This window comes from Acipenser ruthenus, chromosome 7 (assembly GCF_902713425.1).
Source record: "Acipenser ruthenus chromosome 7, fAciRut3.2 maternal haplotype, whole genome shotgun sequence".
Classification (NCBI taxonomy): Eukaryota; Metazoa; Chordata; class Actinopteri; order Acipenseriformes; family Acipenseridae; genus Acipenser; species Acipenser ruthenus.
The window spans coordinates 42,333,623-42,346,410 of NC_081195.1; the positions used below are offsets into that span (position 1 = coordinate 42,333,623).

The 12,788-nt window shown below is 37.4% G+C and overlaps 1 protein-coding gene across 13 annotated transcripts in view; it reads left to right on the forward strand.

Annotated features, from left to right (window-relative positions):
• LOC117415847 (DENN domain-containing protein 5B-like) overlaps positions 1 to 12,193 on the forward strand; it is an 84,461-nt gene extending 72,268 nt beyond the window's left edge. For all 13 annotated transcript variants that reach the window (XM_034026700.3, XM_034026699.3, XM_059026970.1 and 10 more), the window contains 6 exons: positions 2,244 to 2,362; positions 2,725 to 2,909; positions 4,336 to 4,418; positions 7,630 to 7,756; positions 9,158 to 9,332; positions 9,613 to 12,193. In XM_034026700.3, coding sequence (XP_033882591.2) covers positions 2,244 to 2,362; positions 2,725 to 2,909; positions 4,336 to 4,418; positions 7,630 to 7,756; positions 9,158 to 9,332; positions 9,613 to 9,796 — 873 coding nt within the window. In that variant the 3' untranslated portion in view covers positions 9,797 to 12,193. The remainder of the gene's footprint in view (positions 1 to 2,243; positions 2,363 to 2,724; positions 2,910 to 4,335; positions 4,419 to 7,629; positions 7,757 to 9,157; positions 9,333 to 9,612) is intronic.
• The last annotated feature ends 595 nt before the right edge of the window (positions 12,194 to 12,788 follow it).

Consider the following 12,788-nt stretch of genomic DNA (forward strand, 5'->3'; position numbering starts at 1 on the left):
GTGTAGATTCCTAGAGTGCTTACTGGAGGCTGTGTGGTCCAGTGGTTAAAGAAAAGGGCTTGTAACCAAGATATCCCCGGTTCAAATCCCACCTCAGCCACTGACTCACTGTGTGACCCTGAGCAAGTCACTTAACCTCCTTGTGCTCCGTCTTTCGGGTGAGATGTAATTGTAAGTGACTCTGCAGCTGATGCATAGTTCACATCTAGTCTCTGTAAGTTGCCTTGGATAAAGGCGCCTGCTAAATAAACAAATAATAAATAATAATATTACTGGTGCCCGTTTGCTTTGCCCTATTACGTACAGTTGTCATGGTTAGCCTTCCTACCTCAGTCTGGAAGTGTTCTATCATTGACCCTCCAGAAAAGTGTGGCTAAACAATGCTGTTAAAGAAAATATTGTTTGTTAAAAGAAAATATGTAAGTCATATTTTTATTTGTGTTTCCCTTTCTTTTGTTTAAGTCTACCACTTTTAAATACTATTTGTATAAAACCTCTCTTTCGGTTTTCTTCGTTTCTGTTTATTGAAAAATCTGAAAAAATAGTATCAGCAGAAAATGATGCTGGGGTGTAAAGGGCTAATCTCCTAAAGGTATTTGATCCATGAGCTAGGTGCCTGTGAAGGGGATTGGATAAGCTCTTTGTATCCAGGTGCACGCTGGTTGTAAATTATTTTGGGTCTGTTATTCTCAGGTTTTTTCCAGTAACCCCATTGCAGATCATGGTTATTTGCAAGCTTTCTAAATATGTGGTTGATTGTACATGTCAACAGCCCTCAGCAGAGTTCAACATGGTACGATCTTTGTTTGCACCATACAGTAGTTTTTAATGTTGATGATGTGTTTTGTTGTGTGGTGTGGTGTGGTGTGGTGCGGTGCGGTGCGGTGGTGGGCAGGACTATTGCTTAGATCTTAAAGTAGATGAAAAAAGTACATGTGTTTTTCATGATGAAGTACCCTAGATTAATTGGAGCTTTGTTCCAAATTGTTACATTGTATGATGTGGAGTAGTGGTTAGGGCTCTGGACTCTTGACCGGAGGGTCGTGGGTTCAATCCCTGGTTGGGGACACTGCTGTTGTACCCTTGAGCAAGGTACTTTACCTAGATTGCTCCAGTAACAACCCAGCTGTATTAATGGGTAATTGTATGTAAAAATAATGTAATTGTATGTAAAAATAATGTGATATCTTGTAACAATTGTAAGTCGCCCTGGATAAGGGCGTCTGCTAAGAAATAAATAATAATGATGATATAAAAGGTGATGCCTTTTATTCACCAGCAGGTATGCAGGTTCAATCTCCAGGCTTAATTGTCCACTTTGATGTAGAATGTACACTAGTGTGGTTAAATCTTGCTTACAAAAATGGTTGCAGTGACTTATAGGAATATATAAATGCACGCTTAAGTTAACTGGATGGCAATCTGTTTTGCTGGTTAACACATTTAAGCAGAATGACCTGATTGGAATTGTTATCCAAAATATTATTTTTGTTATTATTGTTTTCTTTGTTTTTTTATTTATTTATTTATTTATTAAGATGATTGGAATAAGTTGCCTGAATGTCTTGTTTGCTAGACCATTTTATGTAATTCTTTTTTTAAGGAAAGTGTTCTGTCTCTGAGACCGTCCGAAAAGTTGTTCTGTTGAACTGTCCGTATTTGTGAAATAAGCTATTAAAACATTGATTACACTGTATCAGGATTCAATGATGTAGAGCTTTTAACACTTCAGAGCTCTGCACTCTGCTCAATTTGGTTGGTACAACCAATGCTTTCACTACTTAAAAAAAATGATCAGAAATTTAAATGTTGTCAGCTACAAATATAAACGAATCTGCAAGCTGAAAAGAAATACATTTTAAGTTGGAAACAAATACTGTATTCTATTTATTTTGTTGATGCAAAAGAATGAAACTCCAAAAGAAAAAACTAAAAACTATACAGATACATAAATTGGAACTGTAATACTTACTTTTACAAAATTGTGTTTGTGTATTATTACATTTTTCGGTGTGCACCTAACTTTTTTTAACTTGGTGCGCCAAAGAAAAAAAGGTAGCAGAGAGCCCTGCACTTACAGGAGTTTCAATGGCCATTGACCTGGCCTGTGGCACACCAGACAGAACAGAGATTTTAAACCATTAACCATTAACCATTAATGCTAACTCCTTACAGAAGTACTGGATTGAATGATACAATGAAAGATTAGGAGGATCTGATTTTTTTCCTTTTCTCCACTGCAGTGTCAAAATCTAGGAAAGCTGACGACAGCTCAAATCGGACATGACAACTCTGGTCTGTTAGCGAAGTGGCTGGTGGACTGTGTGATGGTCAGGAATGAGATCACAGGACACACTTACAAGTAAGGGAGCTGGCATTTCTTTAACAGTTCAGTACATTTACAGATGTATGTGTTAAGTCTTCCTTATTAATGAATTGTGTGCTAAAACTAGTAAAAAAAAAAAATGTAGGTAGGAGAGGACTTGGAGAAAGACCTAATTCAATGAATTTGTCCTCCAGAAAACATTTCAAAATTAAACTAGCTGTTCAGTTGTTTTTGGGCTGCTGGTGTCAACTGGTGCAAGAAATAGTCCTGCAGACATTTCAGTGTTCACTTCAGAGAACACTCTTGAAAGGAAACTTTCTGTTTTGTTTTATCCAAAAGTATCTTTTTGCACATCATAAAAACCTGAGGGTGAAAGCAGCTGTGTGTTGTGTGTTCAGGTTCCCGTGTGGCCGCTGGCTGGGGAAGGGTGTTGACGATGGGAGCCTGGAGAGAATACTGATTGGAGAGTTGCTCATCCCGTGTGCCGACGAGGACGTGAGCAAGCAGTGCAGGACCCCACCACTGCAGCGCTCCCCCACACAAACGCGCCGCCTCAGCATCACCTCACTGGCAGGCAGGAACAGTAAGTCACGAGGCAGGCCCTCCAGCATTCAGACACCAGCAGTGCCATTTGGGGAGATATCTGAGGAGCTGCATTCTCAGTTGACTGGAATAATTCTAGACACTGTGAGTCAAGAGTGACTAGCAGTAGAAAATTGCATCAATACATTTTTAATGGGGGGGGGGGGGGGGGGGAATCTATTGATAAGAATACCAGTAGTAGCTGTTCTTTTGTGGAGTGATTTTGTTTTATGATCAAAAAGTAAATCTGATCAATTTGACCTCCTTTTGAATTAAAATTACTTCCAAAATAAATGTATAATATCTTGTACCAGCTTTTTCTAGAATATTGTTTTGCCATGCGTTAGCCTAATCTGGCACTTCTCCCTGCAGAGAGGAAGCCTCGTGATCCTGCTGTGTCGCGAGAACTTTAAGAATCTAATATAAAGTCAAAACAAAAGATAGGATAGAACCCTTTTACACAAGCATGTACAATTGTTTAAAGTTATATTACAAATGCCCTTATTCCAAGCACTATAATAACGTTGTCAAATTGCTCTGATTAATTTAACTTCCAAAAGCACAGGACTGTTACGAAAACTGCTTCCCCACTGCTGCACCAAACCCTGCAGTACTGCTTGATTTCACACTTAAGTTTGTTCCTGCAGTGAGCAAGTACTGCAGGCTGTGTTGGTTTGCCAGCAGTGGGTAAGCAATTGTGTATCTTACAAGCTTCCTAGCAGGTTTAACAAGGAGGGAGTGTGTATTGTGACTTGTAAACATGATGATGGAGACAATCATAATGCATAGGTTAGGAATCAAACATAAGCATGTGTAGAATAATACAAAAAACACACACACCACATACACACATACACACACACACACACACACACACACACATACACACACACGTATATATATATATATATATATATATATATATATATATATATATATATATATATATATATATATATATACACACACACATACACACACACACACAGAAGGAAATGTCATGGAAGAATATATTATGTATTGCTTGAAATATGTGTAATAAACACTGTCTTTTGGATGTTAAAGCAAAATGACGTTGATGCCCAGAAGATAAATAGCATTACAGCCTTGATTTTGTCAAAACAACCCCCCCAGGGCATAATCAGTACCCAGCGCTTCCATCGTAATTAAATATGATTGCTCGAGCTGTACTGTATGAGGCCTGTCAGGATTAGTTTCAATTACATTACTACCTGTTCTCTCTCGCTGAGAACATGCAAACATTTTTAAACCTGTAAACATGCAGGTGACTTGGATAATCTTTGAAATGAAACAGCTCTGAATACATTTACATCCAAATCAGTATATAGCTCTATATTTTTTAAGGTATTTTTGTACCTTCTCTAAGAGCAGTACCAGGTGATTAATTTCTTGTTTATTGTCTTTAGAGCCGAATGCTGGCCAAATTCAGGAGGCCATCGGGGAAGCTGTGAATAATATTGTAAAACACTTTCATAAACCTGAAAAGGAGGTAGGTACACTAGTCCAGTGGTGCGCAAACTTTTTATGTGCTGTCCCCCTTTTTTAGCATACAATTTGTCATGCCCCACACACACACATATTCACGCGTTAGAACTTATCTTTGTATTTTAACAGGTGTTTTTTTCCCCCGATTTCACATAAATAGCAAATTTCTTCCTAGATTTAACCCCAGAAAGTCCAGATTTAGCTAAACACATAAGCGTATCACAAATTCAACATTTAAAATCAGTTTATAAATCCTCATTTATCATTCAGCAATTAAATCTAAAAAAAATGTATCTGAATAAATAAATCTGGGTTTTAAGTAATAGATAGGCTTCAGTGAGTTGCAGGAAAATAATTTAATCTAGGGTTTCTGTGACATCATAAATTACGAGACCGAAGGTCGAGTAATTTAAAACTGTCACAGAAACCCAAGATGGAATTGTTTTCCTATATCTCACTGAAGAGGCCCATCTATTATGTTTTTATAATACATGGATACCCTTGTGATGCTAATATTAAAGAAGACGAGGTTCAGCAGTACAGTTTGGTTTTTTTTAAACGTAGTGTTTCAGTGCTGTACAGACGTTCTATGTTGTTATCGTTTCTCTGAGATACGAATGTACCAGCTTTACATCTTCTTTTTTTAATGTATTCTTATTTTGTTGATCATTAATGAACATTTCTGTACTGTGGGTGTTGTCGAGTGTTTGAAAACGAGGCATTTTGTGTTTGAATTGAAAGTTATGGTCTCGAGGAGTCAAATGGGTGCAAGTATATGTTCCTCTAGAGGAATTATCACTTTTTGACATCACTACTGTGGTATTATGCCTTTTTTTTAGAATGGCTCAGGATGCAAATATAGCCTCCATTCATGTATTTGATATTATTTTGTCAGCTAAATCTGAAGCTAACATGCAAGCGTTTGATTTGGCATTGCTGAGTTTTAAGAGTTTTTTTTTTGTTAAATATATGGGGAAAAAGTTATTTACTTTGAATCCGGGTAAAAAACAGCTGTTAAAACATTAGTGCTTTTTTTTCTCATTTTTTTTACACTTGTCACCTCATACATGGTAGCCGTCATTTCGGCTCTGTTTACTGCAGTTTCACTCACACTCGCCACTTCAAACATAATTTCTCCTAGAGTAATCGTCAACGGCTCATTTGAAAGGTAAGAACTTGGTAATTAGCTGACATTTATGAATTTATTTAAAATGTTCTATCCTTACAAAAAAATAAACTTTTTACAGAACTGCCCTTTTAGTCATAGTCGCGCCCCCCCTTACTGACTCTCCACACCCCCCACTTTGTGCACCACTGCACTGGTCCACTGATTATAGTACAGGGGCTTGCTGAATAATCCATGGGAACCTTTTTTATTAAAACCACCAAAGAGGATGTGATCTCCCAAACTGAAATCGACCGAGACTAGTCTCTAATGCTGCGTTTACACTGCCACTTTGGACTTAAATCAACTCAGGTCCAACTGATTGCGGAGATTCTTATCATTTTTCACTTAGTGTTTACACTGCGGTTGTGCCCTGAGCTGGCTTAGGTTCGAATGCACGCGCATGCCATCTAAATTACAATACGTGCTCGGTGATGTCGTAACGACCACTGAAGGGAAGAGTTTTCCCCTCCCCAAACCACAAAGGCAGAAGAGGCAGAGTGGTATTACAAACAAACAATACAGTGTTGTGTTCATATTGCAGGGACTCATCTTAAAAAAATATATACTTATCTTGCAGTCTACAAGAAAAATGGTTATTTGTTTAGACAGTGTTTGACACAGCATAGCGGTTCCCGACCCATTTGTTATGTGAAGGATTTCACCTTGAGTAAGAAGTAAATTTGCTTTCTCTTGGCAAATGTTCCTGAGTAAAAGTTGAAAAAAGTAATTCCCTATTTTATTTGTGAATAAAAAAATAAATAAATTCAAAACTATTGAGAATATGTTGAAAACCAGTGAAAAGGACAAACACGGGTTACAGAAAAGGTAAAGTGATATTTTTCTTGTAAACACTGCAAGGGGTTCTCTAACACTTTTAAAGGTAGGCTGACTAAAAGGACGTTTACCGCATTTCTCTTTTTAAACCAAACATTTTACTTGTTGTTTTCTACAGTTATATAACATACAATAAGGAAGTTTATTTTTCCACCTTTCTTTGTCCCCAATCACTAATTCACTTCTTATTGCTGCATTTCATTTCCAGTCCATTGTTCTGTACCTGAATAAAAGTTGCCTTGTGTCCTTTTTCTTATAGGCTTCTTTACTGCCACTGTAGCACCTAATTTCATACAAAAAGGAAGCAGCCACCACCTGCAAAACAAGCAGCATTATTTAGTGGGTCTGCCCATGAACTGAAAACCATGCAAAAACTAATCTCATTTAGCATTGAATTTTTAATTATGCATGAACCCATGCACACTATAATAGCTATTTTATTGATGGCAAACCTTTTATGGGTTACATTAAAATAGCTTAATGTAAAATATATAGACATATTCACACCTGAGCTGGAATAATTATAAACGGTGTAAGGCAAGAGTGGCAAGTAGTTTTCAAGGCATGGCAGGACAGAAGAAAAGCCCTGCACATAATTAGAGGGGGCAGGGCAAATCCCTGTGTGTAAATGCTGTATTGTGGTGTATTGTTTGTTTATTTTGGAATGGTTGTATTTAATTAATGGGTGGTGGGTGTTTTTGAGAGGAGGAACGAGAGTGAGACTGGAGAAAATCAAAAATGAAACTAGAGTGTCTAGAGGATCAGTGAAGGCGATTGCCCAGCCTGACTTAGGTATTGTTTTGTTTTATTTAAACTTTTATTTTGCTCTATGAGCAGTGTTTTTGTCTAAATATTTATTTTATTTTTGTTTTCAATAAAAATGTCGCACCAGAGCGCTTTTCACACGAGACACCTGTATGTGTGTTTCTCTGTCAGCTGTCTGGTCTGGGAACATCTACACTCTGCCAACCTGTCGCACAAGGGTACAATAAAAAAAAAAAAAAACTGCATTGATCAAAATGTAATTGGGGTGGGGGGGGATTCAAATATGTAGGGAATACTGATTTGTTAGTTTTTATCAAAAACAAAATTTATAGTAGTACTACAAGTAAATTCCCAGTATCATTTACCAGCTTTCAGTGCTGCTTTTTCCAGAAGTAAGTTTGCATTAGTTGTTGCCCCTGCATTTGCCTAACCTGGCTTTCTCCTGCAGAGAGGAAGTCTCACGATCCTGCTGTGTGGTGAGAACGGTCTGGTCTCTGCTCTGGAGCAGTTTTTCCACCACGGGTTCAAATCCTCCCGCATTTTCCAGAAGAACGTCTTTGTCTGGGATTTCATAGGTAAGAAAAAATTGGGATCCGCTATTTGTGAAGGAGAAAAGTTGCTATTTTGGTAATTAATGTTCATAAACAGCTGACCTTAAACCCAAATGGAAGCCCAGTTTCATGCATCACAGATTTAGTTTAGTTAAAGGCAAAATGCTCTATCTGTGCTTTATTTTCCTGGCAGGGAAGCTAACCTTGTCATGCTGATGCTGCAGCAGGTTGCTGTACTGCAGTTCCATTCGCAGGCAGGTTCAGTGGATAAGCACCCTCTAGTGGACTCGGCCATATTTCAGGCAGAGTGTTTTAAAATGCAGGGTATTGGAAATAAATACCAAATGTCTCCAATACATTTTTTTTTTTTTTTTGACAAATAATATCTTTAGATTTCATTGAGTTCTGGATGTTAAATTTATGTATGCCAATCGTGTACTGTAAACCCATAGATGATGTAATGGCAGTTTTAATAAAAACACTTAAGCATTTATGGATTATGTAAAATGACGTAATATAAAATGTATAGCTGACTGGAAAAATGGGAGAAATTGGAGTTCTACAAAAAATCTAAAGATAGAATTTATTCTGCAGGGAAATGTGAAGCAGCTGTAAGCTTGTGGATGTAGAACAGTGGATGGTATTGTTCTAAACATGAGCAAGGCCATTGTGTTTTTCAGTTTAAAAAGTAAAACTAAATATCTAACTGCTTTGCACCTCCAAATGAGTATTGTGATAAGAAGTTATTAAATAGAGAATACTTCGGCAGTGCATTTATGTAGCATCCCACCCCTCGGGTGGGTATTAAATTATCATTTATGACAAACCTATTTTTTATACTATCTGGTGAGCAGTTTTTTCCTGCCAGAGTTCTAAAGTTCTGTGTTGCTTGTTGCTTTACTCCCTTTCAGTTTGACAGCTCGCTCTGTTGCAGGTGTTAATGAGCATGTGTTTCTTATGATAACTGGACGGTTATTACAGGAAATATCAACTGGATGAGCCCACTGAAAAAATTGCTCACCAGTTATGTACTTTATTATGTAAAGTTATTATATCCCTATCATTAACTCATCTGAACTACAAGCATTCATGATTATGTTTATTTACTGTATTTTGTTTTAGTTAACCAGATCAACCACAGCAATACAACATCTCATTTCTAGTATGGTTCTGATGTTACACAATATCAAATAACAATTACTGTACCTGTATAATGTTTTTTTTCAAATGCTATGCTTGATTGTAACAGAAGCACCATCTCCTGGCTGATTCTGTGTATATTCTGTACAGTTTAGGACTGTATCTTCCACACAGATTAGCAGGAGTGTATAAAGGGAATGTATATTTTGTATGCATTTAAACGTCCTAATCTATTTATACCAGATCTGACCCATTTGAATGCCATTTTTTGTTTCTATTGCACAGAGAAAGCCGTGGCCTACTTTGAAATGACCGATCAGATTGGGGACACTGAGGAGGAAACGGAAGCATTCAGATCCATGTGTAAAGTATTCTGTCATTATGCGAACGCCATCAACGTAACCCCAAGGAACATTGGAAAAGATGGAAAATTCCAGTTTCTTGTTTGTCTTGGGGCAAGGTATGTGTCAGTCATCTCCTCCTGCTTTAGAGCAGTACCATTCCTGTACAGGGCAAATTGTCTACTTTAGAACATAAGGATAAATAGGACAAAGAAATCAGTAAATCTTACAAAAACAGAAGCTATTTTAACACTTTATTGAAACGGATTAAAAAAAAAACTCTAGGATTAACAGCTCACTTAGCGACATTTAACTTTTCTGCTACATAAGAAAATAAATATTTTCTGAACTGGAAATAGACAAAACCATTGATTTTACATTCTGCTTTTGCAATTTCAGGGACCACTTGCTTCCTCAATGGATCCCGCTCCTGGTGGAATGCCCTCTAATCACAAGGATGTATGAAGAATATGCTCTGCTGCGGGACCACCTGACAGTGAATTCCCTCATTCGGGTGCTACAGACAGTCCATGAGTTCAATATTACACTGGAATCCTCGCTGGTCAAAGGAATAACCCTGTAGCCTTACTGTATGTTAAAAAAAAGACTGGCTGCCATTCTGTCTACATTCTACACGGTCTACATTCTGAGAATACTGTAGGGACCTTTTTCTGGCCCAAATTGCTGCTGGTAGTGTAACACTGGATGTCAAGTGACATTTAATAGATTGAAAACAAAAGAAGACATCAAAGACTGGGCCACAAGACCTGGGACAAAGCATAGTGGCCTGGTCAGGAAGTAATGTATAAAGCTGAATGTAGTATTACCTAGCTTGTTTAAAGAAACATTGACATTTAGTAAGAATATAAAATATTTTTCATGTGTTTAGATGTGTGTAAATACGTTTTCAATAAAAATAAAAGGTTAATACACTGCTAAGATGAGTTTACCAGAAAACAAAAGACAAACATGTTCTTGTGTAATGTAATGTGTTTTGCTGACTATTTAGTTCAGAGAATCTTCAGCTATTGCTAGAAGGCATGCTATCAGTCACACTTGATTGATGGTTCTGTTCTGTTTGCTTTAAACATGCCATAGTTACTGCTCGGGAATTCAAGTGTAGTCACTGGGCAATAACGTTTTTTTTACATTGGATTAGTCATCAATATCAGACTAGTGGCAAGCCCAAGATTTTTTGATGATGAAACTGTATTACAGTAGATCTATCGCCACAGATATTGATGCCTTATCAGTGTGATAAACATACCACTTTTATGGAATGGCCCTAATGTGCAAATGTGTCCTTTTCTGGAGCAATTGATGCACAGCGTGCCTTCTCCATCACAAGATCAAATCAAAGTTATCAGCCACTGCATAAGGATGTGTTGTGGCTATGAGACCTTCTCTTGCCTGGAGGTTTGAAGTTTACTGCTGCTGTCAATGCAAGCTTGAAATATCAGCACTGAATGGCTTTTCTTTGTGGTCCAATTGGAGATTTCCGTGTTTCTTTTACAGCAACTGGGACCCTCCAGTACAGAACACTGCTCTGGTTATAATGGAACATTAAGGCATCAGTATATCATCATAACTCATAATAATGTTTGTGCTGGAAACAGGATGTATATATTTTTTGTATCAGAACTGGAAACGTACGTTGAATTTCACTGGAACAGAATTGCATTAAAATATATATTATCCCAGACCTAGTGTATTAAATCAGTTACATATATATATTTTATTACATCATAGGTAAAAAGTTGTGGCTGATGATTTACCTTGCTATTAACTTGTGCAATTAAAGGCCCAGCAAGATTGCCATGTTTTGTGAGGGCTGTTCTAGTTCAATCAGCTTGGCCCTGTTTAAGAAGTAGGGTGAATATATAAAGTTCCAGTTTTAGTCTCATAGAAGGCTACACTCGTCCCATCACTACAATAGATCTAAAAACATGCTGCACTTTACACCACAATACATTGCTTATGCCTATCTGGCTGTCGATGGTCTTGCATATTACAAATAGTATTAAAGGCTCCTGATACACAGTGTATTCATGTCTTTTAGTGCAGCGGTGGTACTCTAATGAAACCTAAATAAATGTGCCAAGCAAGTTTTAAAAGGGTTGTGCACTATTCATAAGTCAACTAAATCAACTAGGTAGCCAGGTGTACAGCTTTTGGAGTGTCATGGAATGATATTTCATTCGAGTTTGTACAGTTGTCTTGCATTTAATTTGTGTTGTCCTTTAATTAATGTGGATGTGCTTTGTGGTGTGCTCAATTTCAATACAAATATCATTCTCCCTACTCTGCAACTGATCCTACCAATTGTCCAATGCAAGATTGTGTGTAAATTAAATGTCAGGCCTGTCCGATATCACGGCTTTTAAGGGAATCCTAATCATTAAATGGGGCAAACAGAATGTGTTGGGCTGTGCAATCTATGTATGTTTGTAGTTTGTACAAACTTGATTTTAAAATATCATTTGTTCACGTTACTTTTAATTTTAATAAAACTAGGCTTTTAAATGTGTTTTAGTCTAAAATATTTGTATTAACTTTCAACTTGCTACACCTTTTAGATGTTAGTCTTAGAGGGTAGCAATATATATATATATATATATATATATATATATATATATAATATATATATGGATTTGTGCAGCTAATATTGTGGAACATGGTTCCTAACAGCTATTCACAGTTTAAATGGAAAGGTTTGCAGTGATCAATTACAGTATATGTTTACCCCTGGAAGAAATTATGTGAAACGGATTAAAAAAAACAGTATTTAAAGCATTGCTGTCTTTTTTTTCAGGATATCAATGTGTGCACTGCATAAATAAACACAGTTGTGTGTCTTTTTTTATGTTTATTTGTATTAATTAAACTTACGCTCTTGTGTCAGTGCAGTAAAATGTCTGTTCACATCACTGTTATGTTGTAATATTTATGAAACATTTCATTAAAAAAGCTTTGTTCTTTATGTTTTTTTTTTCTTCTATATGAGAACTACAACCTGTTCCTTTTTAGAAATTACCCAATCTCTTGCCCCATGCCAGTTATCTTACAGTTTCTGCAAGAACTGCTGGATGCTGGTAGGTGGTAGCAGGGTGTCACTGCGTACAAACCCTGCTTTCATCCCCAAGGTGATCATAGCCTTCCACGTTAATTAGTCTGTGGAACTGGAGTCCTTCTATCCACCCCTGTTTTCTTCTTCGGGGGATGAGAGATTGAATTTCCTCTGCCCAGTGCGGGCATTGAGATGCTACGTGGATAGGACAAGAGGGTCCTTGATGGTGCAAGATCGCGCCGTTAACCCTTGGGTTATCCGGTTCTGATGCGTCCCTCATATGCTGCCATTCCTTCTCCCTCATGATGGCTCTGGTATACACTATCCCATACATAATGTCGTTGGTGGTCGTCTTGAAATTAAAAGGGAACGTTAGGTTACTTGCCATAACCCTGGTTCCCTGGAAGAGAAGATGACCACCAACCGCGAGGTCGCATTGGTCACCCTCACGGGTTCGATAGAGAAAGAAAAATGGCTTCCTCAGGATGACAGTTTTAATCCCTCGGTT